The sequence below is a fragment of the Agelaius tricolor genome, unplaced genomic scaffold, assembly GCF_023055355.1.
Source record: "Agelaius tricolor isolate 1412-34295 unplaced genomic scaffold, bAgeTri1.0.p SCAF_36, whole genome shotgun sequence".
Lineage (NCBI taxonomy): Eukaryota > Metazoa > Chordata > Aves > Passeriformes > Icteridae > Agelaius > Agelaius tricolor.
In genome coordinates, this window is record NW_027269296.1 from 268333 (window position 1) to 296260 (window position 27928).

Consider the following 27928-nt stretch of genomic DNA (forward strand, 5'->3'; position numbering starts at 1 on the left):
GAAAGTGGCGTAGGACGGCTTTGATGGATAGCGAGCCGCAGCCAATGGCGCGGCAGCATCTGCGGGCGTGCAGCCAATGGCGCGGCGGCGCGGCGGCCGGGGGAGGCGGGGCGAGGGCCCGGCGGGGCAGGGAGGGGGAGCCGTGGAATGGCGGACGGGCGGGCCGGCCCGCCCTGGTGGTAGTGAGACCGGGGGCGCGGAGGGGACAGCCGCGGACAGGGTGAGTGCGAGAGGGGCGAGCGGGTCTCCCCAGCCCCCCCGGGCCGTCTCTTCCCGGGAGAGAGAGGCAGAGGCGCTGGAGTGGGCCGCAAGGCCCTTGCCAAATAGTGGATGCTGATGTTAAAGCGGGCGGTGTTTCCTGCCACATAGTGAGCCGCTGCTGCCCGGTCCCGGGCGGGGGTTTGGGGGGCTCCGTCCCGGTCCAGGGCTCCATCCCCGGCCTGACACTGCCCCCGCCCCTCCCGGGGCCGCGGTTCGGTGCGGGTGTGTACCCGGGCCGCCTGGCCTGGGGGATCGGGCGTAGGGGCGGGCTGCGCGGGGTGCTCCGAGCCCCGCGCTGGGTGACCGAGATGTCCCTGCGGGGCTGTCCCGAGGCCCGGCCGGTCCCTGCTGCCCTGGGCTTGTCCCGCAGGTCTGGCCTAGCGGGGCACGCTGGGGGACCCAGGAACCAAGGGGGTGCTGCGGGGTCCCTTCCAGGGGGAGCAGCGCGGGGAGCAGAGGGGTCCCTCCCTTTGCAGACACTTGCTGCCTGAGTGGGACATTGGGACTTGTGAAAACCTCTCTGTGCCGTGCCCAGAGTCTGTCTGGGTGGGAGCTGGGTGTCCTCATTGGGGGAATCCTCTCTGTCCTGCCTGCGTTCCAGCCTCACTCCGGGGTGCGCCCCTCGATCTGTTTGGGGACACTTTTAGGTACGTGTGTCACCCCTTGTCTGTGACCCATCCACAGCACATGAAATCTACAACTGCTTGATGTCACCCCCCGTGGGTGCTGTAGCGTGCTTAGGGAAATGGGTTGGGATTTTGGGGGTTTTTTCCCCCTCAAAAAAGGCTTGGGGTATGGTTGGATAGTGCAGTGACCTCCTGGTGGCCTCAGACTGTATTTCTTCTAAAGAAGAAATAAGTTACTTGGAATGTCCTTGTGGTTGTACCTCACCAGTGTTCAGGTTACTGTTGGGGTTACTTTGGGATACAGGTAGTCTGGAGAAAGGTGAGGGTTGCAGCTTCTCCCTGTTAGCTGTCACTTGACCTCAAGGACCTTCCTTTGGTAAGATTTTTTATTTCCCTGTCAGAGTTTCACATTTGGCCTTGCTGTTTGGCTTTCTTTAGAGGCAACAACAGAATTGGGCACCTCTCCATAGGTCAGAGCACTGATGGGGCTGAGGGATGTGCTAATGCTGGGAGTTCAGTGCTAGGAAGCACGGAAAGTCTTAAATCTTTCAGCACTGCAGATGTTGGTGGACATGAAATTCTATTAATAATGATTAAAAAAAAACTTCTGTTAAATACATCAGCTGCAGGCAGAGTCATAATTGATGCAGCCCTCTGTAACCCTCACACTTTTGTGTCCTTCCTGAAGACTCGTGAGAAGGAGAAGTTGAAATTAAAAGATGTTGTAAGCCAGCTGAGGGCTACGGATGTGCTTCCCTGAGAGAAAACTGATGCAGCAATGTTGCTTTTATAGAATCATGGAATGGTTTGGGATGGAAGGTACCTTAAAGACTGATTCCACCCGTGCCCGGGCAGGGGCACTTCCACAGGCCTGGGAAGTCCCTCTTTATGGGAAGTACTGAGTCTTGCACGCTCGGTCACATGAGGAAGGGCAGAGTTACGTTTTCCACCCGTTTTCTGCATCTGCAGAATCAGTGGCTGCCGAACAGGAATTTATGCTGCAGGAATTCGGAACGCTGCGTTGCGACACTTTTCGTTCTGATTTGTCCCTTGCTGACCTTGAGTGGGCTTTGCCATAGAAACCAGCTGGTGGTTGAATCCCAGGCCGAGTTAAAAACAAACCAGAGCCACCATCTCCCCACGAGAGCACAGCCAGTCCAGGAGTGCCTTTGAATGCCCCTCGTGTCCCGAGCCAGGCAGGAGCGTTATCCCAGCACTGGGGTAGGGCTCACCGCGCACAAAGCCCTGGGCGCTTTGGGGGTTTTGTTTCTTTTTAAGGAATGTGCTTCAAAACGTGAAGTTTGAGTGACAGAGCGTGACCTGAGCTTGCAGGAGCTGCCTGACTCTGATCTTGGCTCAAGCAGTTGTCACTGTTGTTATCCCTGGATGTGTTGGTGATGGTGGGACCAGACTTTCTGGGATTTACCTTCCAAAGCCTCCATTTCTGCACATTTAAAGCCTGGAGGAGTGGGTATGGCCGCTCCCTTGTAGCCCACCTGACATGAGGTGAAGCCTTGCTGTGCCTTCTAAGTGAGGATAAACTTCAAGGGGTGAACTCAGTGTAAACTCTTCCCTAAACTACATATTTTCCACTGGTTTTAAAAAGAACTGTGATATTTTTTTTTGTCTTGTCTGGTAATGAGATCAAAAAGTAAATGTCCCAGATTCCATTAATTTAAAGAAATAAAACCTTTCTGATGGCTCATGCCAGTATAAAATTGGTTTCCCTATGACTAATGTGACACACCACACAGAAATGGTATGTTTTTGTGAGTTACAACTCAGAAGGTATTTGCAGACAGTGATTCATGACAAGGAATACAACCCTTCTGATCAGTCCCCACCCAGTTTCTCAGCGTGCTTTGAATATATCTCATTCTTCAGGGCTGGTCTAGGAAAAGTTGATTTCATTCACCAATGTTAGATAATCACGGTGTGTGGGTGGAGGGGTTAAAACTTCAGCGATTGCCTCATGTGCATAAAGTTGCAGCTACAAATCCCTTTCCTGGGTTTAGTTTTTTATATTTTTGTGGTGATAGAAGAACAAAGGTTGGTAGGATTAATGTTTTTCAAAAATTCAGGTTTTCTTTGACAGATTGTAATAAAGAAGATTTCAGCAAGTGTTAAGACTTGGCTTTAATCCTTCTAGATATTTTCTCTCAATGGGTTTTCTGGACTCAAAATGTTTAATAACTTTAGATGCAAGGTTTTGGGTTTGCCTCTGTTTGGTTTGATGATAATACCGAGCCCTTGGTCATTCAGCTGAGCAAAATGCGTTGCTCATGAGTCAGTCACAAACCAGGAAAGGGATTGAATAGCGATTGTGTTTGCATGTGCTGTGGATAAAGTTCCTGCTGTCCTCATGCAGAATGGGACACCAGGAAAAAGCACTGCCAAGAGCTCCTTCTGCGGGCTCCAGCAGCCACAACCGGCCCTGTCCGGTGGCTCAGCTCTGCCCTGGCTCCTTTGTACCGTTCCTACAACAAATGCACAGGAAACAGCCCGAAAGTGACACACTGTGAAAACCCAGGAAGGCAAAATGCAGATATTTTCCCAGCCTGTCTTCTGGTGTGTTACTTTTTTCAACAACACTCTGGCTGAAATGGGATCTGTAGTAAGAAATTTGTGTATTTGAGTGTTTATTCTCACTGTGCAAGGATAAATATTTGTGAGATCAGGGCCTTAGTTACCGCAGATTAACATTTATTTAAATACTTTAGGTATTTATAAACACGGGATTAAAAAAGGCATGTAGCAATGGCTTCTGGGTAATAAGCAAATGACTGCTCAGAACAGAACCACCCTGGTGACATTTACTTCCTTTTGTATTTTTGCAACTCTGTGTAATAAAAAGACACATTAGTTCTTTTTTGAGGATGGGGGGCAGATCAGGCTTCACTGTGGAGAGAGTGCTTGGTAGAAGGTGATCAGATTCAGGCCTAATTCTCATTTATATGACATTTCTTTTTCCATCTGAAGGTTTGCAGGATATTTTTTTCCCTGCCTGGGAGGCAGTAGGAGGGGAGGTCCCTTCCCAGAAGAACTTAAATGTGAACTTCCACATTATTTTCTTGAGCAAGCAGCGTGAGCTGCTAATCACATTCTCCATCCCAGCTCTTTCCCCACAGTAATGGGCCTGGGAAATAGTTCATCTAGATCCTACCCTAATTCCTGAAATTGCAGGAAAGCTCTCTGGTGTTAGGTTGCTGCTGGAGAAGTGGAGTGGCAGAGCTCAGACATCTCAAGTATGCTTCTGCCAGGGGCGTTGATGGAGGAATTCAGAGCACCAGGAGGCTTGATGGATCTCTCACAGATGGGTCAGTGGTGACCTGCTCCGTTCCCTCAGTGCCTTCCCTGTCAGCCCCTCTTCCCTGCAGTACCCCAGACCCTTTTTGGGGAGAAGTGGTGCTCTGAGGGATGCTGTGGTGGCGAGAGGAAGGCGGGGGATGCTGTGAGGCAGCAGCAGTTGGCATTGGCCCCCGAGGGCTGGAAATTCTGCCTGGGAGGCTGTTGCTGTGTCACTGCTTCAGGTGAGCTGTTCCCAGGTTGTTTGTGAGGTTTGGGTTCTCCTGCATTGCTGTTGGAAGCAGTGCACAGTCCAGAATGGGTCAGACACAGCCAGCCACTAAACACGGTTTGTTCTCACTGCTGCTGTAAATCAAACCTAAACCACGAGTTATTCCTTTGGTTCATACTGAAAGTGCTCCCTGAGAACTGAGCTCTTCTCTTGTGTTTGATCATAGAACCCAGAGCAATCTGGGCTGGAAGGGACCTTAAAGCTCATCTCATTCCTGCCGCAGCTTCCACAGGCCAGGTTGCTCCAAGGCCTGTCCACCCTGGCCTTGCAGATGCAGCCTGCAAACCCTCTACTCAGAAGGGGCTTGTTTAATGTGAGTGGTGACGAATTTATTTGAACAGCTCCTTTGTGAAGCAAAGCCACACATAGATTTGAGATTGAAATCCCCTAATTGTGAAGTAGAGGGTGTAAAAGGAAGTGTCCTAACATAATAAATATGGGATTTGCTGCCCCATGATCTCATGGATACATCAGTAAAGGAACTGATCAGACCGTTTAGGGAAGTGAAATCTGTGAAGGACAGTTAAATGATAGTGTTTGTTTCCACATGGTTTTAAGGTGCAATGGGGTGCTGCAGCATGGAAAAGCAGGGAGAACTCAAACTCTGTGCTGCTCTTGTTCCCATGCTCTTTTCTTGCCGCATCTGATGCCTGGCCATGATGGAGAGAGTATGTGGGGTATCTGGAGGCTGGGTGATCTAGTGTGGCTGATCCAAACTCCTGTGACTTGTCTTCTTCATTCACTGGTGTTCCCAGTGATGTTCCAGAACAACCTGCCCCTTCCAAGCCTCCATTTCTCCCCACTCATCAAACTGGGCTAATGACTCTGACCTTTTGTTTGTAAAGCAAAAGGAAAAGGATCAACAAAATACTGGAGCTTATTTACTATCATTACTGAAATGATGAGCAATGCCACTTTGCAGCACTTCAAAGAGGCTGTGCTCGTAAGATGCTGGAAATCCCTTGAGAGAGAAAATGTTTCAGATGGAGAAAGAGGAGCGGGAGTATTCCTCACATTTTCATTTCCTAAGCACACTCCCCTGCAAGGCGTGGAGGCACTATCCCCCTCCAGCCCCCTCCCAGCTGGGCACTTTAAATCGTGCTGACAAAATTTGCTGGTTTTGGTAAACTCCAAACTTGCTGGTGTCAGTGCTCCAAGTTCTGCATAAATTGTTCCCATGCTGTGGAGTTGTGCAAAGTCCTCTTGTTGACCTATTGTATTACCACTAATAAGATTGAATGTGGTTTTAATTTCTCATTTCCTCTTTCTCTGGATGCCCTTTTCCTACTACTTAGAGTCTTACTTCAGGTCTCTCTATAGCAAAAATCTCTTTCTGTGGCTCACAGAATGAGCGATGCTTTGCTTTCAGAGCGCTCCGCACTGGAGGGCTTTAAGTGGCATTCAGAGGAGGCTATCAGCCACAATATCTGATGTATTGGTGTGGCTGCAGTTCATGCATGGAGTGCAAAAAATGGGATTTAATTGGGAGGGAGGGGGAATAGCGGCCTTGGCTGAATGGATGGGTGAAAGTTCCCCGACCACCCCTTAGCCCTGCAAATGGTTGAGTGCTTGCCAGAGCGGAAGCGAGTTCCCTTTCAGGCACCCTGCCTTTGTCACCATAAGAAAAAGCACACACGCACTCGCATGGGTTTGGCCTTGCAGCTGCAAAAAAACCCAACCAGGCGAGAGAGAACCATGCACACACCCAGATCCTGTTCTTTCAATACCAGCAGCTGCGGGGCCGGTGCTTTGCTGGAGGAAAGCATGGAGCTATAAACACAGCTTGTGGAAAACCTTTACCTTCTGTCTAGGGCAGCATGAAATCACTGGCCGCTTCCCTTCTGCAAGCTAAATTAAAAACGGCTGTAATTAACTTATACAAAATAGCCTTTTGGTTGCTATTGAGAATTCAATATTGTATCAAGGAGGTTACATCTAGGGGCTGGCTTCACATGAGAGGTTTCCATAAAGCAGCTTATTATAGACCTTGTGGTAAGCTTGGCTAGAAAGGCCTGCATCCTTAGCATCCCTAATACAGTCTAATCTCTCTTTTCCCAAAAAGATCAGTTCAATAAAGTGATGATTCCCCCTGTACTCCACTACCCGGTGTATTGCATCCAGCTCTGGGCCCCCAGCACAAGAAGGATGTGGAGCTGCCAGAGAGTCCAGAGGAGGCCATGGAAATGCTCTGGAGCCAGGCTGGGAGAGCTGGGGGTGCTCACCTGGAGAAGAGAAAGCTCCCAGGGGGACCTCAGAGCCTCTTCCAGTGCCTAAAGGGGCTCCAGGAGAGCTGGAGAGGGACTGGGGACAAGGACCAGGAGGGTGGTACAAGGGGGAAGGGCTTCAAACTGAAAGAGCTGGTTTAGGTTAGATTTTGGGAAGAAATCCTTCCCTGTGAGGGTGGTGATGCTGTGGCACAGGCTGCCCAGAGCAGCCTCCATCTGTGAAAGTGCCCAAGGCCAGGCTGGACAGGGCTTGGAGCACCCTGGGACAGTGGAAGGTGTCCCTGCCCACGGCAGGGGGTGGAATGAGATGAGCTTTTAGACCCTTTCCAAGCCAAACCATTCTGGGATTTTATGGTTTCAAACACCCTTGAATAGGTTTGGATGGTCCAGAGCCTGGAGTTTGCACTGCAGATTACGTAAGGTGAGATCACTGCTGGGCTCAGAACATGCAAAATGGAAACAACTACAGTTTAAACTGAGCATTTTTCTGCCTGTCCCAAGGAGATTTCACAGGCATCTGTCACCACAGCCAAGCTGAAACCTGACCCCTCTCTGTCAGACCAGGGGGGCTGATCGAAACAGTGGGGCCTTGCTGGAGCCTGCTGGAAGGTTGTTCAGTCCTGCTGGCTGCAGGGATGGAGAAAGTGAGTCCAGGGATTGTCATGCTGTTGAGCAAAACCAGAGGACTGCTCCTCACAGCTTCCTGCAGCTCTGCCTGCGAATCCCAAAGGGCAGCCTGGGATCCTGGGCCGTGCCTGTGCCTTGCACAGATGGCTGTGCACACACAAGCCCTGCATGCAGCATTTCTGTGGGATCGCCTGCTGGACGCTGCCGTGGAAGAGCAGGGCAATCCCAGATGTGGAGCAGTCCCTTCTCGCCCAGCCCTGCTTCCTGTCCCCACCCCTGAACAGGACAGACCGTAGGTGTGGGGAAAAACTGCCTGGAAAATCCCAGGTGTGTGACGGCTTTTGGTGCTGGTGTGATGGGATCCTGCCTGTTCTCCCACATTCACAGGAGTGCCCATCTTGCTGGGCTCCTGAGATCCCAAAAGCATATTCAGGCTCTTCACGTGGCATCGTGTTTATATATTTATTTTTTCCCTCCACAATGGAAAGCCTGTGTATTATTTTGAGTTTATTAAGATGCTGTTTATAAACCATTTTGACTTGGATGCTCAAGGCTGTTCTCTTGTTTTTTTGTGACCAAAATCCCAGCAGATACAACACTTGTGGAAAATATCAGGGAGTCAATGTCCTTTTTTTTTTCTCTCCCCTCATGTCAAAGGTTGACTTAAAATATTAATGCTGCAAAGATTCATTTAAGATATTAAAACTGTTCAGGCAAGAATACATGTACATATTGTAATTACTTCCTTTTTCTTACAATTAAAGTAATTGGATTATATTTAATGAGCTATTTACATTTAATAATTAAGAAAAGACTTATCTTTCCAGTATTCCCCAAGTGCAGCAGAAGGGTGGGGGCACTCAGAGCTGTGATATAATTATCTAGGCGTGAGTTGAAACTGAAAGAGCAGTTGAGCTCTATAGAAAACACTTGGAACTGGTTTGTTCCTACTCTTTCATTAATCAAAATAGTTTAGTGTGTGGCAAAGAAGGGAAGGCTGAGCTTAGCTGCAAATGAGACAGAGTTTATCTGCTGAAAAGGAAGGTTAAAATATGCTCGAACTTAACGAATAAGTCATTTAGGGGGAAGAAGGCACACCCTCTCTTTCCATATTAATTACCGAGCGCTGCCCAGGAATGAGAATGCGCCGCTGTATTGTGAGCTGGGCTTTGTTAGTGCGGCAGACACAAGCCTCTGTGTGCCTGGGGAGGCTGCGGGGAGGGCAGGCAGCAGAGCTGTGCTCATTAGCGCGCTTCAGGCCGGGATGCAGGCGGCAGCCCTGTGGTTCTGGGGCTCTGCGCAGCCATCCCCGCAGCCAGGGGCTCCTGCTGCACCTCCAGGGCAGCTCTGGCCAGGGGCACTGCTTGCCTTCCCTCCTACAGGGTGTCTTATCCAGACCCTTTGAAGTGAGTTTGGCACTGTTACTGACTGAGGCGTGGAAATCCTGCCCCTCTGTTGCACCCTGGTGACCTCCAGTGCTGCCTCCAGCTCTGGGCTGCTCAGCACAGGGAGGACATGGAGCCCTTGGAGCGAGTCCAGAGATGCTCCAAGGGCTGGAGCCCTCTGCCCTGGGGACAGGCTGGGACAGCTGGGAATGTCCAGCCTGGAGAGGGCCCCAGGGAGACCTTAAAGCCCATTCCAGTGCCTCAGGGGGCTCCAGGAGACCTGAAGGGGGACATCGGGCAAGGGGAATGGCTTCCCACTGCCAGAGGGCAGGTTTAGGTGGGAAATTGGGAAGGAATCCTTCCCTGTGAGGGTGGGCAGGCCCTGGCACAGGTGCCCAGAGCAGCTGTGGCTGCCCCTGGATCCCTGGCAGTGCCCAAGGCCAGGCTGGACAGGCTGGGAGCAGCCTGGGACAGTGGGAGGTGTCCCTGCCATGGCAGGGGTGGAACAAGATGAGCTTTAAGGCCCTTTCCAACCCATACCATTCTAGGATTATGGAATTCTAGGACTGAAACCTGCCCAGACCTCTCCCTGCATACTCCTGAAATGTTTTAGAGCCCATTGTGCGCTTTCAATACCCAAGTACACCAAAGCTACCTGTTGATTGACGCTCGTGATGCCGCTCTGTGTTGTCACTGACCTTGTATCCTTGCCCAAATTATTCACAGGTTTAGTAGAGAGCATTCTGCTCCCTTTGCTGCTCCTGTTTCCTAGGAAGCAACAAAGCCAGAGCTCTTGCGGCGCTGAAGGAGTCCTGCCTCTCTCTCCTGATGTATACCCTCACAGCAAAGACCTTGAAACCTTTCTGTTCTGGAGCTTTAATTCCTGTTTAATCAATAGTTCTATATTCTGAGAATCAAATCTCTGTGACAGCTCTCTTTAATTGAGCTAAACTGCCTTTCTCTTGTCACGTCTCTTCTAGAGTTTTATTTAAATGCATTTGTTCTGCCTGTATCCTAGTCAGGTATTGATAGGAACACCAGGTGACCCTCTTTGTTTAACTTGTTTTTCAGCTAAATGAATGGAAACATTAATTAGTGCAATGGTTTGTTTCTTAGGAATTAAAAAAATAAAAGTCTAGGTCAAACTGCTGGCTCTATTAGCACTCCAGCAGAAGCCAGGAGGATCTGTATGTTCCCCATTAGTGACACCCCCATCCTTCCACCCCCAGACAGATTTCTGACAACAGCTCTGAGCGAGTCCCTCTCCAGGAGAGCAGCCTGGTATTTATTCCAGCAAGATCATCTTCAGCAAAGCTGATAACAAAAAGTTTAAAAGGAAGAGCCAAATTTTCAGTCACACCTGTGCAATCCCCTTGAGGGCAGTAAATGATGATGATAATGCATGAGCCAGACAAAAAAACCCGCAGAAAATGGCTTTCTGAGCCTCTTTTGCATTTTTCAGAGCCAGCAGACTGGAGGGGGGGGGGGGGGGGGGAAGGCAGGGGAGGGAAAAAAAGGTTTATTTTTACTCTGGGATTGGAGCGGGCTGGATGTTGGTTGTGTCAAGGACTGCACGCTGTACAATCCTGGCCATGCTGCGGGATCAGGGCTGGCGTTCCCGCTGTGGGAACGTGGCTGTGGAAAAGGGCAGCGCTGCTCCTGCCCCACGTTACTGCCCAAACATCTCTTTGGTAACACCGGCAGCTCGGGCCTGCAGAGCTCTCCAGTTGGTGATTGGAGTGTGCTATTAGTACACAGAGGGCTCGTGGATGTGGGCTTTTGTGATCAGCTACGTGCGTTCTCCCAAAGGTCCTGGATTTTCAGTAGATCCTGCTTCAGGAGAGCTGTTGTGTGATGGTGGGTGAACACACAGCGTGTGCTTCCCATCCCACCGGCTGCTGAGAGATGGTGGGCAATGTTTTCTGCTGCCCGGGGGGGTTCCACCCGTCCTTCTCCCCCGTGGTTTTTTGGGAGAATAGACCACTGTGAAAGGAAGCAGCCCTGCAGCTGCCCTTCACTGCTGACTCCTGCTCAGCTGCTGGCAGGCTGGGCTGGTAATGACAGATGAGCCTGTGATGCATTTTTGGGAATGAATACTTGTTACAGCTGGCGGGATGGAGTAGTTTGTGGCATCACATGGCAGTTTGCTCTATAATTTCGCTCCCTATTGCTCGGATGCAGCACTGATTGCTGGGTCTCTCTCGGAGCGTGGAACTGGAGCATTTCTGATTGCCGCATCCCACTTCTCTGTGGCTGCATTGTGAGCTTGGATATAGCCCTGAGCACTCAGCAGAGCCTTCTGCTGATTTTTTTTCCCCCTCAGTTCTCCCTGTGTGTGTGTGTGTGGCTGCTGCTTCCCTTTCTGCAAGTCTTTTGGGGTTACATAAAAGCCAGTCTCTTTCTGGCCATTACAGCTACATGGGGGAGTAGTTACTGCTGAGAGAAGCTTGAAATTTGAAGCAGAGTTGTCACAGACATTAGAAAGAACAGTCGGTCTGCGTTGGCAAGCTACTGAGTTAAGTCTTATTTCATACTGATGGGAATTTCAGATCTGATTATCTCCTTTCCCCCTCATTCCCAGACCTGCTGGTGTGCCCAGTCCCCCGATGGGCACTCCTAGAGGCAGCTCTCCAAAGCGCTCAGCTCAAGGCTTGGTCTCCGTGACTGTGCTGCCTGTTTGTGTCCAGGCAGAGGATTTTGTCAGCCCTGCCGAGGGCAGGGTGGTTGGTCACCCTGACGTACTTGGAAATCAAGCCTAAATTCCCTTCCCTTCCCCAAAAAAAGCGCTCTGCCCTCCTTAGGTGCTTTGTGCTACACCAGACACTATGACAGATGATCTCACTGCTGGGGTCCAGATTTATTTGCAGATGGTCCCTGATCTAAGAGGTTGTGTGTCACATTGAGCGGGGAATTACCCAGGTGACTCCCAGTAACGCTATGCTAACTGGTCAAGTACCAGTGAGGAGAACCTTGCCAGATCTCTCCCTCCACCTCACCTGTTATTTACAGCTCTTTGTGTGCGTTGCATCCGCAGGGCTTGCCTTGGAGTCCTGCCTGCCTTCTCCTCCGCACCACCACAGTGACTGTGCTATCTGCCTGCTCTACAAAAAAACCCCCAAAAAACGGGTCTGGTTCCTCTCTTGCTGTGCAGTGCTGTTTTCTGCTCTGCTCCAAAACACTTTTTAAGGAGTGTTTGCTCCGAGTTGCTGTTTTCAGTTGACAGAACTCGCCTTGGAAAGCAAATACTCAATGCTAAAACATCCCCGTATTGCTTCTCAATAGTTGTAATCAAAGTCTGTCTCCTTTATTGTTCCTAGCAATTGTTCAATTTTACTGTGCCAGCCCTATTTATTAAAAATAGTCAATAAGACACAGCTTTGTGCGAGGGGTTTATGGACTGGCAGTTCTTGTTTGAAGCAAACCAATTGTACTTGATTCTAATCCAGAGCTGGGATTCCTGAGTGATCTGCTGCAGCAGAGCTCACGGGGAGAGCGGTCGATGCCTTGCTGATAAGAAATCTTGGAGCAGCACGCTTATCTTGGATTTACCTCAGCTTTGCTTAAAGTGCAGGATTCTGAAAGGCAAGAATTGCAAGTCACACATTTTCCCCCCTTTCTCGAGCCTGTATTGGGCCACGCTTGTTCCCCAGTGCCCAAGAGTATTTACAGAACTAATTGCCAAAGTCAGAATCCTCTTAGAAGCTGGTGAGCAGGACGTTCAAGGTGAGAGCTTATTGTGGCAGGAGCGGGGTGTCAGAGCAGCAGCCACGGGAAGAAGCTCCACTCATGGATCCTGCATTCTTGGGAAAGCACGAGGCATCCAAGGCCACAGTGTGTGCAGTGAGAAAGGACAGGAGTTGTTGGGAAGGATAATGGGGAGCAAACACCCCGTGAATCCTGGAAACCAGGTGCCAGTTGAGGCTGGAAGATCAGAAGGAATGTGGGAGCAGTGAATTCAGCTTACAGGGCTTTTTTGTGCTCAGCAAACTTTTTTCTGGGCTGGAGCAGGCCAGGGCTCGGCAGAGCCTGCATAAGCATTTTGGGAGAGGGGAAATTATGAGGCATCCTGGCAATGCCCGGCTGTAGGTGGGGCACAAGGGGAAAGGAGCTGCGGGGCAAAGCTGGGCCTTTCAGATGGTTTGGCTTTTAGTCACTGCCCTCACAACATCATCAAGGCTTTTGGAGCCTTCTGTGATTCAAGTCATGACTTGGAGGCTTCAGAGGAAGTGTTTGGGAGCAGGTAGGAAGGGTCTGGTTCAAGTGTGAGAGGAAAATAATTTGTTTCCTTGTTTTTAAGAAGGTGTGAAGCACAGTGGTTGGGAGGATGAGTCTTCTGAACGTGGATTGATGCAGCAGGGTTTGTGGATTTTCCTTAGGGCTCTTCCAGCCAGCAGAGATCACTGAACTTCTTTCCTCTCACTGTGTTTCAATTTGATGCCTTTCTTTGTTTTCCATATTCATTAGAAATCTGTTGCAGAGTTTTCTGTTTCTAGAGGCAGTTTCCTTTTACTTCTAACATACTTGATCTCCTCTCCTGTTACACTGGGATCAGGGCAGCTCTTCTGTGCCCATGTCATTCTTGCAGCTTCTTTACAAACAGTGTCTGCACCCCAAAACTCTACACTCCCAAAAGAAATCTAATCTCCAGTATTCATAAGCAAATAGAAACGTTTATCTTTGCCCCAAAGATAAGGATTTTCGGCCTTGCAATTTGTTTAAGTTGCATCTGAATGGTAGGGTTTAGTTATAATATCTGGTCTGTGGTCATTGTGTGACAGTGACTAATGCTTGATGAGCAGGCTGGCCAGCCAGGGTGGAATTGTGCTGTGCTGTCGTGCCCTGAGCACGGAGAGTGAAGCGGCTCTGGATGGCCCGTGCTTGGCACGGCGCTGTCAGTCGCCTCCTTAATGACTCTCTTAAAGAATAACAGCATGAGCCTCCCAGAAAGCGTTTTTAGCCCTGTCCCTTCTTTTTTTTACTGTGGCTCCTCCCTGCCCCCAGCTCATGCCTTGTGCTTTTGCCTCCAGTGTTTTGCTTCCTCTTCCCCATTCCCCCTTTGCTCTCATACCTTGCCCCTTCTCCCCACCTGGTTTTCTGCCCCACCTGACTGCTGCTTTTGAAATACACCACTTATTTTCCAATCCACACTATTAATCTTTGTCCCACCTACTCACAAGGCATGAAGGTTTTACAGGAGCCCATTAGCTGTTATCTCTATCCTACCCTCCAAACACTCCAGGAAGAAGCAAGGTCTTACAGTCTCCTTGTAGGGACATCACCTGCTCTTTTTGCAGGTCCCAGATTCCCTTCCTAAAATCTTGAAGCTCCTCATCCTTCTGCTCGGAAGAGAGGAATTTTTGCTTTAAAATGCCTCGTATCCAAAAGCTGCTGGGAGAGCAGGGTGGTTGTCCACAGCCCGTCCTGCCCTTCCTGCCTTGATCGTCTCCAGTGCTCCCCAGGGTTAATTTAATCCCTGAGTTTGCTGGATCCTGGCTGGGCTTAGGGGCACCAGAGCTGTCCCCATGGCCTTGGGAAGCACTGCTGTGATCATGAGGGCAAAACTCTCCTCCTGCAGTGGAGTGTGGCTGGGAGGGTGGCTGGCAGGATGAGCTGGGCTATAAAGGGAGCCTTTTTCTTAGCCTTTATCTCTGCTCTCTTGCACCAGTGCAAATCTGTGCTGTACATGTGCTCTACCTTAGTTTTTCTTTTAAGAAAAGCAGTTCTCACCACTACTCCTTACTTTTACTTTCAAAACATGCTTTGAAGGCAAGCACTTTTGGGGTGTCTGTATACAGGCAGTGTATTTAGAGCCTTTTTTTTTGGTATTTGAGGCACTGCTCCCATTTTCTGCCCTGTCTTCCCCATCTTTGCAGAGATCAGTGTTACCTGCATTTATGCAACCATGCTACCCATCATCTTGGGGGGTTTTTTTGTCTCCTTTTACAGAATGCTCACATCTCATCCCCCACTTCCAGGCTTATTTTTCCTGTTGCTGTTTTCCTTCTGCCTGTCCTCCACCTTGGAAGGTTTCCAGCCAGGCTGTCCAGCCCAGCTCTGCAGATCCCACCGTGTGTGCTCCCTGGCCAAGCCCTGGGGAAGCACAGGGGAGAAGCTGGATGCAGGCAGCCTGCAAATGCTGCCTTGTTTATGAGAGCTGCTTGTTGGTGCAGACTGCAGTCTGGGGGGAGCTGGGAAAGTTTGTCTGGCATGAAGCACTAAAGCTGACAAAAGATTGTAGGGCTTGGGCTGGAATCGATAAAACACGGGGTGTTGGGAAGGGAAGGTCAGAGCCCTTCCTCAGTTCACCCTGTCCTTTAAATATCCCAGCAGTTACTGATGGCTGCAGTGGACACGGGGAAAAACGACAGGGACTCGATCCTCAGAGGGTCTTGCTTTTATTGATTTGGATGCAGATCTGGCTCCCCTGTTCCATAAGGCGTTCGGTTTTGGGGACCCTTTCTGTGCATCCCGGTCTCATGGCAGGAGGTTGGAGCAGGATGAGCTTTAAGGTCCCTTCCAACCCAAACCATCCTGGCACTCTGAGATGCTGTGAAATCCCTCGTACAGAGGCGTTGCAAAATGGTAGCAACCTACATCTGCTTGTCTGGGAGATATCCCAGCGCCCGGTGCTGCGGCTCTTGAACTCCTCTGCCTTAATGGGTCAAATTTAGCAATTCAAAATCTGGCTTCTGAGGTAATTAGGAGGGATAATGCCCACTTCTTCCTCTTAACACCCTGATAGAAAAGCATCCAGGAAGGACTCCTGGACCTCAAAGATAAGCTGCCAGCTGCCACAGAGACTATCAAAGGGTGGCTCAAAGTCAAGAGCAAACAGCTGATTTTTTATGGTTCTTGGGTTTTTGCTGGTGGTGACAGGAAGCCATGTTCCCCAAGCTGTTAGCTTCCTGTTTTATTTTTACACCCAGCCCGAGCAGATCCGCATGCCTATCACATGGGAGCTGCCTGCTTCTCCTGGGTTGTTCCTCAGCTGACCTAGAAAAGTGATTCTTTCCCCTTCTAAATTAATCAAGAACTTGGGATGTATTTGCTTTCACTTAGTCCTAAAGATTTCAGGCATGTATGATGCTCCTTCTAGTGAGCTGGTCACACAGGTTTCCTTCTCCCTCCTGGAGCTGGATGACTGGGGAGGGAGCTGTTTGAGGCTTAAATGTTTGGGCCTCTTAGCAAAGGAGATTTTTGTTAGTTCAAGACACTGACCTGCACATGAAAGCATCCAAAACATAACTTCCAGACACTTAGGTTTTTCTCCGGGTTTTTTTATTTTATTAGTTTTTTAAAGAACTGGAAGTTTGTCCTGCCTGTTGTACAATTCAGTCCTGACTTGCCTCTGAGCACACTCCAGTCCTGCATCCTGATTAGAGCTCCCTCAACCTTAAACTGCTCTAGCACAAAAACAATGGTCCAGTGTAAACCTCATCCCCGGGGGATTTCCCAAGGGAAGAGGGGTGCAGCCTGCAGGATAAGGAACAGTCACCAGAAAGTTTCCTGGTCAGCTGCAAGCGCTTCCTGTTGTTCCAGGAGAGCCCCGTGTGCTGCTCCAGGAGGGAGGCACCACGTGTGCTTTGGCGTGCTGGGAGAAGCCTGTTTTGTTCTTTCTTTTTTTGTGTAATAACATCTCCTGCCTTCATCTCCACGGTTTAAGCAACTATTGATTGCGAGTGGGGAATGTTTCTGAAGAGGAGCTCGTGAGAGGCGTGCCCGGCAGGGTGCGAGCACGGGAGGCAGGAGCCCTGTCCGGGCTCGGGCTGGGCGCGGAGGGAGCAGCGGCCGCGGCAGCACGGGCAGCGGGGGCGAAGGTGTGGATGCTCCATCTCTGCCTCTGTACCTGGGCTGCCACTGCAAGTCAGAGAACAGGAGGATCTTTATGTCTGATGAACCAGTTTTCTCAGGGTGGGGAGCTGGGGAAGAAGGCTTGTAAGTAAAGCTGTTGGAGAGCAGGAAAAACGAACACCATGGCTCTGGTGTGCCTGGAATTTGCGGTTGAGTAATCCTTTCCTGTTTCTTTTTTGGGTTGTTTTTCATCTTTCAGAACAGTGCCTGAAGCAGGTCCACCATGCCGTTAGTAACGAGGAACATTGAGCCAAGGCACCTGTGCCGTCAGACGTTGCCTAGCGTTCCGAGCGAGCTGGAATGCGTGACCAACATCACCCTGGCAAATGTCATTCGACAGCTGGGCAGCCTGAGTGAGTACCATGGCGAGCCTGCGCGTTGCCCTCAGGAGTCGCTACTGCTCTTTATTTAGCTCCCTTTCTACTCTCGTGTTCCTATTTCTCCCCCATCTGCCTTCCCTGGGTAATGCTAAAATGTTTTCCTAAAGAAATCTGATGCTAATTTCATATCCCTGGTCCCACTGCCTTCCTATCTAAGAGAAAATGGGGAGGGGGGTGTGTGTATGTGTGTGTGCATGTGAGAGGCTGCAGTGAAACTGCAGATGGAAGGATGGAGCACAACTCAGGCTTGTAAAATGGGAGGCTCTCGGAGCAGGCAGGATCTTGTGTCAGAGAACGTGCCTGTAATTGCATGCGCTACTAAATGGAGCTTGACTCTGTTGAATCTACACCATGTCAGTAGTCTTATTTTTAATGAAAGATAATTAAAGCCCCCATGCAGAAGCTCCAGTTTGCCCCTGCTGCTGTTTGTTGCGTTGTGAGACCCAAAGACCTGTGTGAGCCAAGTGGTGCCTCCAGAGCGTCGGTGGTTTGGGGCTGCTCACTCAAATGGCAGCGTGAGCTGGAGCAACGCCTGGCTCAGTTCTCCAGTGGGCTGACCCATAGCCTTGGAAAAGCTGGAGGGAAAACGCAGGCCTACATGCCGTAGGAGAAACCAAGAGTTAATTGTGGTCTCTCCGGGACGACTCCATTCTCTGTTGAAATGCTCTGGGTTCTGATTAACCACCTTTGTCCTTGAAGCGAGACTTTGATAATCAAATTAATCTATTGTTTAGCTTCTCTGGGGTGTTTGCAAGCCCTTCTGCTTGCTCTGCAAAGCAAGCCCTTGTCTTCCGCCATGTGGCAGGCAAAGTTTGGGTGCAGCCTCTTTCCAGCAGTGCAAACCATGGCTGTCACTGAAATCTGGGCCCGTGTTTGCTGCCAGTCGGTGTCACATTCTGTTGGGTTGGAGAAATGTCACTGCACAGGCGAGACCAGGCTCTCTGCTCGTGTTCAACTGGCCCTCGTTGCTCATTTGTTAGGTCTGGTAGCCAAGATGGTTGTGGAGTGTGAGTGAAATCCATCTCGTGCATGTGAAATGGTGAGGAAGGAGGCAGTAAAGCTGTGCAAAGCCCAGCTGCAGGGAAGGCTCATCCCTGTTCAGAGACACTGTGGGTTAGTGTGACAGCCCTGGCCAGATCCCACAGGTTTAGAGAGGAGAGCAGGGCAGGTGGGAGGGAAATGCTGAGCACCGTCCCCTTCCCCAGGGTCAGCGTTATTTTGAATAAAGCAGTGTTTAGACTATGCTTGCACCCAAATGACCAAACTCCTGCCCCCCGCCCTTTCCTCTCTCCAAAAAACAAATTCTCTCTCTCCTTGTACCTTGACTATTACAGGAACGTAGAGCAGGTTCAGTAGGCTGTGACAGCCCTGTCAAGTGAATAATCAGCCATGCCTGGTGCACCACAGTCTCTTTACAAAGATGCAAACATAAATCTTGTCAAACTTTCATATTCCAGTGAGTTTACCCTTCGTTACTATCGCAGCTGGGAGCACTTTGTATAAGTCGACTGCGCAGTTTTGTGTGATTTTACAGAATCCACAAGCTAAAGATGGAAGGACCTATTAAATCATGCTGTCTGTCTTCCCGCCAGTGCATGACAAAGATAATTCTGATTGTAAGCTGCACTTTTGCAGTCAAAGTAACTAAACTAAAAAATTAATCTCTGTCTCACCCCATCTAAAAGTGTTTGTGAAGCTCAGGCGACATGTGAGATGCTGGGTGATAACTCCAGGTGCACTTACACAGGCAAGCAAACACAGACCATCTCTTCTCTCTTCAGGGTCAAAACCAGAATATATATTATTTTATACTTGAAATATACTTTGCAAGCCAAAGACTTAATTTTCCCCTAGTGCTTGTTGCAGTTCCTTGTGAAATTCAGAAATGTTTTTCACTTCTTGTGAAATAGAAACGAAATTGCAACTTTTCTTTTTTTGAACTGTTGCTGGAAGGTTTTGCATTTTCCCACAGATAAATTTTTACTCTCTTTGGGTCAAATAGGAGAGTTGGTCTGTGCTGATATTGAAAACGGAGATTGCTTCATGAAACTTGGCTACAACGAGAGCTACCTGGCCCTTAGATCTCCAAACATAAAATCCCTCTCATGAGTTTGGGTTTGTTAATTGAGCATATGTAGAGTCTGCATTGTCTAGGAGGGTGGAAGGAAGAGGTCAGTCGAAGTTAACCTTCAGCATTTGCTTTCTACAAACACTTGGACCTGGCATTGCCTCCAAAAGGGGTGGAGAAGGTTGAATTTTAACCTGGCTTGTTCCCCGTGCTTGGCAGTGTAAGGAGATCTCCTGGAAGCAGGAACAAGGAGTTGATATGTCAGCTTAGATAGCTGGGAGTGTTTGTGCAGCTGGGCTTTGGGGGATGCCCTCGCCTTGCCTTGTGCAAGGGTGCTTTGTCTCTCTGACTCTGTAGACAACCGTGTTTTCCAAAACTGCTGTTGAAATTAGACTTCCAACTGGTTTTTCTTTCCTGAATGTCGGAGAGGATCTTTAGGAGTAACAGATTCCAGAGCAAACTGTTGACCATATGATGATGCACTTCAAAACCAGACTGCTTATTGGGAGCAGCCTTGTACTCAGCAGCCGTGGCTGGAAATGTTTCCCATCAGTGGAACACCACGGGCCCATGTCTGCGCTCGGTGCCAAGTCTGCTCTGCTCTCCCTGTCCTCTTGCTGGGGGCTCCCCTCTTGGGTTGTGCCTGGGAGCAGAACAAAAGAGCAGGACTCAGTGGAACTTCCTGGGTTCCTTCCAGGTCTGCCACCTCTGTCTACCTGTGGCCATTTCTTGTTGCACTGTAGGTTTTAAACTCCTAAGGATGGGGCCATGTTCTTGTTACTCCTGTAAGTGGTGCAGCTCCTGATCTGAGCCCGAGGCTCAGCTCTCATGGCCCAAACCATGGATGCTGCTTGCCATAGCAGCCCACTGGGCGGTCCAAGCTGTTCCAGAGAGAATGTCCCTGATTGAGAAGTTCCCCTTTGGTTTTGATTTAGAATCAATGTGAATGCATCAATTTTTCAGACACTGCCACCTGAAGGAACAGCAGGGTCAGTGCTGTCAGCTGCGGTTTCAGCTCCAGCTTCAGGATCCAGGACTGGGTCTGCTCTCTACTTTCAGAGTACTTTGAGCTTGCAAATGTGTGCCAGCTCCCCTGGAAGCAGGCCTGCTGGAGACTGGGAGCCTTTGAGATTCTCCAGAGCAATAAAAATCTAACTGTATTTCCTTGTCTAATAAACAGAACAGCAGAGGATCTTAAAGGACCTTCAGATGCATCCACATTCAGACCAGTGTAGTGTTGTCAGCCCTCTTTAGTTTGTTACTCCAATAGACTTTAAAGTGTGTCTCAATTGTTTCCTTATTGCTTGAAGATCCCTTGGAAATGTCAGGTTTTGGTGGAACAAAGCACTTTCTTCCTGGATATTAAACTCAGCCCTGACAAACTTGAAAAGAAGAGTGGTTGGTTCTTTCTTTCTTTTTCTTTCTTTCTTTCTTTCTTTCTTTCTGAAAACAAGCTGGGAGACTGAGTATGGTCTGATGTGGTTCATAAGGGTAATGTGGACACTTTAATATTGCAGGTAAATCTGCAGAAGACATATTTGGAGAGTTGTTTACTCAAGCCAACACCTTTGCCTCTCGGGTGAGCGTTCTTGTCGAGAGAGTTGACCGCTTGCAAGTCAAGGTCACTCAGCTGGATCCCAAAGAGGAGGAAGGTAATGGAGTGGAGCACAGGCTGAGCATGGTGAAGGTTCCCGTTGAGTCAGCGTGGTTGGTTCAGCACCATGAACCCAGCATGACACAGCCATGGGTGTTGGGATGTGTTCTCTGGGGCTGAGAGGGACTGTTTCCCTGCCTCCCAGTAGAGCACTTGGACAGCTTTGCTCTTCAGTGACTCTCCACGTGGGAACGTGCTCTCAGCAGTTGGGTGGCAGTGGATGAGCTGCTTGAGCTTGGTCACAGGGGCTCCATGGGCCACTCGAGGGAGAGCTGTGTTGATGGAGCAGCAGATCTTGGCTGCACGCTGGAGATTTGATGGGTTTCCCAAGGGATCTGTGGGAAAAGGAACCTGACCTTAAGAACTGCAAAGCATGCCAAGAACTCCAACTGAAATCAGATGTTCACTTCTTGGGCTGCAGGGTCCTTGGCCTGGGTCAAGCTGTTCTTCACTTGTTCTCTCCTCTTCCTTACAGTCTCCTTGCAAGGCATTAACAGCAGGAAGGCCTTCAAAAGCTCCACCACTCAGGACCAGAAGCTCTTTGACAGAGATTCTCTCCCTATGCCTGTCCTTGAAACCTACATGACCTGCAACACCCCTCCACCTCTCAACATCCTCTCACCTTACAGGTAGGGCTGCAATACCCCCTTGTTCCCTTGCAGAGAAGAACCTCTTCCTCCCAGCCTGCCAGGGAGGTCCTTCCCCGTGCTGTGCTGGACTGAAGTAGCTGTTTCCACTGGGAAATTGAGTTGCTAAACAAATCCACCAGGAAATCTCTGTCCTTTGGATTATGTGAAACTTTGCTTTTGAGGTCATAGAAACGAACGTAGCTACAAAATGATCTCTTTGGTTTTCTGCTGTCACTTCTGTGAGTGCCTTGGGGCCAGGTGTGGCTGGCTCTGCAGAACCATGCTGGGTGTGCTGCAGATGAGGCATTTTCCTTGTGCTCCTCTGTAGCCCAATGGCTCCTTTCCAAAGAGCTGCAGTGAGAGATGCAGAGCATTCACCTGGAGGTGGCTCCCACCCAGGTGGCTGCAGCAGGCATGGTGATGCTCTGTGCCCTCCAGTGTCTGCTCTGAGACACCTGGTGGGACCTACACTGGCTGTGCAACCAGTTCTGAGCAGTCCCACTCTGATTCCATCTTGTAGGTAGTAGAAGTAAAGGGGGTCAGAATGCAGAGGCTTATCCCACATCCATAAATATCTTCTGAGCAGGTAAAAAGTAATTACAGATAGCTGGAGGCAGCTGTCTCCTGCCAGACGCGGCTGCACTGCAAAGTGGGAGGAGAGGGAGTCTGTGTGCACTCACTCAGGAGCTTCAAGGACGCTGCTGCTCTGATTTAGGGTTCCTGAGCTGCAGGAGGAGGTTTTTTCACACCAAAATACAGCACAAACAAAAGGGAGTTGAAGCCAGAGACCTGCTGCTCTCCTGGTGATTGCTCAGAGCAGTTGAGCTCTTCGGGTGCTGAGTAATGGAGGGTTTGTGTGAGGGCAGAAGGAGTGGGATGTGGGAGAGCTGGGGTGACTGGGATGGGGGCCTCTTCCTGTTCCGAAATGGGGGCAGAGGCACGAACAGCACCTGTGACCATCTCACTGCACTTGTGAACTCTGTTGTCTGAGATAGTGCCTTGTGCTTCCTTCCAAGAAATGTGTGACCTGATCCTTGTCTGTGTGGTTTTCTCCTGTTCCAGGGATGATGGCAAAGAGGCGCTTAAATTCTACACAGATCCTTCATATTTCTTCGACCTTTGGAAGGAGAAAATGCTTCAGGACACCAAGGATATCATGAAGGAAAAGCGGAAACATAGGGTGAGGAAGGGACGAGGAGGAAGTGGGAAGTGTTAATAAAGTTTGGACTCCAAATTTACTATCCAGAACTCAGGTTTGCACTTTTGGACTCCTGTGGGATCAATTCAGTCAAGTTTTATCTGGTTTACCCACATCTTTGTTAATTAATAAAAGAGAACAAAGATACCTCTAATTGGTTTTTCCAAATGCCACTGTCTTTGAGCCTTAATGTTAAATTATATTATAGCATAAGAGATGTAGTCTTAACATACTTTATTTAGCTTTTGAGCAACTGGAGTATTAAGTATGAAAACAGATTGTGATTCTTCAATGAAAAATAACAAAGGAGAGATGTAGAGTGTGTTAGAATTCTGAGTGAGCCCATATATAAAGCACAGTTCTCTGTGGGCAAGTGTCCATATTGCACCCCAGAGCACTGAACAACATCAAGGTGAAGGTGAAATTTGGGCATCTTGACACAGAGGCCAAAGCCTAAATTGATTTGGGAAACGGAGCTTTTACTCTGCCCTCAAGCTGCTTATGCCAGGGGGTGATGAGGACATTGTGTCTGGGCTGCCCTGGGCAACCTGATGTTGTCTGGCATTTTTTTATTGTCTGTGCTCCAGCTTTTTTATATGGAAGATCTTTGGAGAGTGCAGCAACCAGGAAAGTAAACTAAAAATCCTCTTTGAGAATGTGTCTTGTTTTAAGTGCTCCGAGTCTGTCCTGTCCCTCTCTATTCCAGTGAATTTAAAGCAAAATAAAGCTTGTGTTTGATTCTTCCTCTCTTAGAAAGAGAAAAAGGAGAATCCGAACCGAGGAAATGTGAATCCACGGAAAATCAAAACCCGGAAAGAGGAGTGGGAGAAGCTGAAAATGGGACAGGAATTTGTGGAGTCAAAGGACAAGCACGGTCCTGCTGGGTAAGCAGGTCTGGGGCTGGGTGATTGGGATGCAGTTCACCCTGCGCTGCAGCTCCCCCGAACCCAGATCGATACTGCCACTAATCAGATCCTCCCAAGTAAATCCGCCTGCTGATTTAAAATTTGCCAAATAAATCAGGGAGCTGGAACAAGGTGGCAGGAGTGGCTCTGGCTGCTCTCGCTGCCCGTGGGCACAGAGGTGCTGGGAGCTTTGGCTCTGCCCCGCAGCGATGCCCTTCCCTCTCACCCAGCCCAGGGTGGCATCCCGGTGCCATTGTGTGATGGCTTTGTTACATTTCACAAATGGCTCTTCACACCCTAAAGCTGAAGCGGGGGCTGTCCCCATCCAAGTATTTCAAGCTACAGATCTCTCTTTAGCACTTCTGGCTTGGGAATTCATTTAACTTTTGACACCAGCAAGGCTGGAAGCAGACCGAATTCCCCACAATGCTCTTCTTCCTTGCAGCTTCCTTTCATATAAGAAAAAAATCTCTCTTTAAATCACACTCTCCAGCTAAAAATAAAACTTGCTTTTAGTTTAATAAGAGAACAGGTTTGGTTTCTAGCAGGGGAATCGAGCAGCACAACAGCACCATTTTCTTGCTCCTCTCTTTTCTCATGTGAGTGTGTTCTTGCATTTGGATTCACTTGGGGTGCAGAGCCCCCAGAAATAGGGTGGTTCCCCCTCCCCACAGTGAAATGAGTCCGCTGAAAGCATGAGAGTCTCTTTTCAGTACTATTCCAGCTTTGAATACTTGTTTTAATGGCATTGTGGTTTCCATTTTGATATTCTATTCTCGAGCTTATTTTTTGGCATCTTTGAGTATCTCCTGTTTTTGCCACTGATGATACTCAGTATAACTGCAAGTTCTTTAAGTCCAAGTTGGTCAAAACACTCTCAAGTGCTTTTACAAAATCAAGTGTTAAAAAAAATGCATTTCTTCAGGTGTTTGCTTGTTTATTAAAAGATATACTCCTGCTGTTCTGGTGTGCAGCAGCCATAAACAGGGCAGCACCTGAGCAAATTTTAGCCAAAGAATTACGTAGAGCAAACACATACAGGTGTATGTGATCCTCCATGTAGGAGTCTTTGAGAAGTAAAGGGTTTTTTTAATGATGTAAAATCATGGATTGATTTGGGTTGGAAAGGGCCTTCAAGTCCATCCAGTTCCATGGGCAGGGATGCCTTCTACTAGACCAGGCTGCTCCAAGCCCTGTCCAGCCTGGCCTTGGACACTTCCAGGGATCCAGGAGCAGCCAGCCTCTCTGGACAACTCTCTGGGTAAAAAATGAGCTTTAGCCATTGCCTTGAGCCCTTGAAGCAAACAGTTTATGCTGCTTTTCGCAGGTACCCCTCCAACATGGTGTATCAGAACGGCAGCATCGGCTCCAGCGAGAGCATGGATGGGAGCTGCTACCCGCCACCGCCACAGACTGACTCCATTGTGCCACCACCTCCCTCGTTCCCAGATGACAGCCTGCCTCCGCCCCCGCTGGAATTTAGGTAAGCCTACGGGATCCCTTCTGTCACCAGGGAGTAGTAGGTGGTGTAAAAGGATGACATGAGACAGGCTGAGATAGTTCAGCAGAACTTCCCAATGGGTGGTGCATGGGAACCAGAATGCTCCTGTCTGGAAGGGAGGTGCAACTGCAGGCACAGGCAGCACAGCTCTCCACGAATCCCGGCCACCATCACCATTCCCAGGCAGGAGGGGAGAGCTAGAGCAGATGTACTCCACAGCCGTGTCCCAGTGAATGGCTTGGCCCCATTGCTCTGGTTTTCCAATACAGTTGTTCCATAGCATGGACTTCTGTTCCTTGTGTTCCATTTGCACAACACTCTCAGGCACATCGTGGAATTCTTGGGGGTGTCCTGTGCAGACCCAGGGGTTGAACACGATGATCCTTGTGAGTCCCTTCCTACTCAGGATATTCCATGACAGAGCTTTGCAAAGAACAGCTTCTTTAACCTCTTTTGCTCTGATCTGTGAGAAATGCACGGCATGGGCACTGGAGATGGAGATGTATTTAAGTTTCAAGGACTTGAGCACAGCAGCTGCCTCCTTCCCAGAGACTTGGGTGCAAGTTCAGGTCATTTACTTCGGATTGAATGAATTGGTGACTCCCCAGCACCTCCAGAGATGAGAGTTACAGTGCAGCAGTGGCTCAAGACGCAAAGGCCGAAACAAGAGTGGACTTTTTCTTTTTTTTAAGGACATTAAAACAGAGTCAAGACAAACAAGAGAAAGTCTGTCTGATAGACAGGGCTGCTTGGCTTCTGTCCATCTTATCCAAAGGCAGCAATGCTGCAGCAAAGGCTTTTCTGATGTGTCAGAGAGACCCAGCACTGCACTCTGCAGCCTGTGCCTCTTGGGCAGAGCAGACATGAGCTCTCAGATGAAGCTCTCACTGCCTTATGCAGTTGCTTAGATCTCTGCCCAACCCCACAGATCTCCCCTTTTCTGGTTTTGTTTTGATGGTTGTTTTTAAGGGACCCTGGGAGGTAGATTTGATCTCCAGGAGTCTGTTTTGGATCAACACTGTTAAAAATGGTGATGTTTTTGTGGCAAATGTACCTTATTTTTCTGTCTTGCCATGGAAGGAGGTGTCAGTTTGGGGCTTCCCTTGCACAAGATGTCACATTGTCACAGGGGAAGTGGAGTCCTATGGGATGAGCAGAGCCTCCACAATGGGAGATTCAGTCCCCCCTGCCTTGGTGTTTTCCATAAGAGCACGTTGGGTTCCCATGTCCTCCCCTTCACTCCCCACGGCGAGCTCTGAGACGTGGCTGCTGAAGCAGGGAGGAGATCCCTTCCTTCCAGCAGGTGCTCAGAGCAAATGCTTTCCTGGCACCCCCGCCCTCCTGCGCAGGTTATCCCAGCAGCCTTCCCTGATCCCTGCCCGGTGTGTCACAGGCCTGGCCTCAGGGAGGGGCGATGGCAGGAGCTCTGGAGCCAGGAGCTGCCCTGAGCTCCGATGTGCCCGCCTGCCTCTAACCTCTGAGGTGAGGTGGCTCATGTTCTGGTCAGCCTGGGAGATGGGATGGAGGACAGCATTCCTGCCATCCCTAGGAGCTTTCCTTTTTCTGGAGGTGTGGGCCAAACGAAACAGTGCTAGGGAACTAAAACCGAGGAGTGAGGTCTCGTGGAAACATCAGTTAAAGCTGGAACTTGGATTTTTTAGTCTGGACTGCAGCAAACACACATGATTTGCATTAACACAGAGACTGTACAGTCTGATCTGGCCTCAGGGCTGATTCCGTGTCTCTCTCGTTCCTTTGCCACAGCTATCCTGTAGACAACCAAAGAGGTTCTGGTTCTGGAGGGCCCAAGCGGTCCAGCCTGGTTAGCCCGAGCCACCCACCGCCAGCTCCCCCGATCGGCTCTCCCTCCGCAGCCCGGCCGGGCTTCGCTCCCCCTCCAGCTCCCCCCCCACCGCCGCCCCTGGTGGAGAGCGCCCCCCCTCCGCCGCCCCCCCCGGGCTTCCCGTCCCCGGGAACGCCCCCGCCGCCCTCGCCGCCCTCCTTCCCCCCGCACCCCGAGTTTGCTGCCCCCCCGCCGCCCCCCCCCTCCCCCGGCGGCCGACTACCCCGGCGTGCCCGCGGCTCCGGGGCCGCAGCCGGGCGCTGGGGCCGCGCCGCCCCCGCCGCCGCCCCCGCCGCCCCCGGGCCCGCCCCCGCTGGCTCCCGGCGGCCTGGACGGCCCCCCGCCCCCCCCGCCGCCCTCCGACACCTCCACGTCCAAGGCCAAGTCATCCTTGCCCGCGGTGAGCGATGCCAGGAGCGATCTGCTGTCGGCTATTCGGCAAGGTAAGGCTGCGTTTCCATGCCAGCGCTCTCCTCTGCCTCTGGAAGCCCTTGGGAGCTGTCTCCTGGGAGCACTGTGACTGCCTTGCTGCTCAAGGCTTGTCCCTTGTGGTCCCTCCTTGTCTGCCACCCTCGTGAGCGCCTTGCTGGGTTTTGTGCTTCCCCCAGCACTTCTGGAGACGGCAGTGCCGGAATTGGTGTGATCCAGGTTTGCTGGGGAAGGTACAGCACTGGGGTTACCCTGGGGAGGGGCACACGAGGGATTTGCTTCCCATTCCACCTCCCCAGCCAGCCCATGCTGGCTGTCACCATTACCCCAGCACCCCAGCCTGCCTCGCTCAGCGCGCACGGTGACAGAGGGAGATTTCAGTGCGCACCAAGAGCTTGGCGTGATCCCCTCTGTTCCCTTGTGCCCACCAGGCTTCCAGCTGCGCAAGGTGGAGGAGCAGCGGGAGCAGGAGAAGCGGGACGTGGTGGGCAACGACGTGGCCACCATCCTGTCGCGCCGCATCGCGGTGGAGTACAGCGACTCCGAGGACGACTCCTCCGAGTTCGACGAGGACGAGTGGTCGGATTAGCCGCGCTCCCGCCCCTCCTTCCCTCCTCTCCTGGGCTCGCTTCTTCCCAGATCAGGTGGCCAAACCTCGCACCACAGCCTTCTCATCCCGTAACCAAAGATGTGCCAAGGGTTTTCAGACAACCAGCAGCATGTCTCCCCTGTCCCTCCCCCTGCAGCTCTGGCAGGACTCCGTGCTCTG

The 27928-nt window shown here is 50.4% G+C and overlaps 1 protein-coding gene across 1 annotated transcript; it reads left to right on the forward strand.

Annotated features, from left to right (window-relative positions):
* The first annotated feature begins 85 nt into the window (after positions 1–85).
* WASF2 (WASP family member 2) lies at positions 86–27897 on the forward strand. The gene is given in 10 exon segments (XM_071453013.1): positions 86–220; positions 16752–16905; positions 20518–20652; positions 21130–21283; positions 22346–22463; positions 23235–23365; positions 24714–24869; positions 26652–26925; positions 26927–27173; positions 27591–27897. Coding segments are annotated over 9 exon segments (1503 nt in total). The 5' UTR covers positions 86–220; positions 16752–16775; the 3' UTR covers positions 27749–27897.
* Positions 27898–27928: the final 31 nt, after the last annotated feature.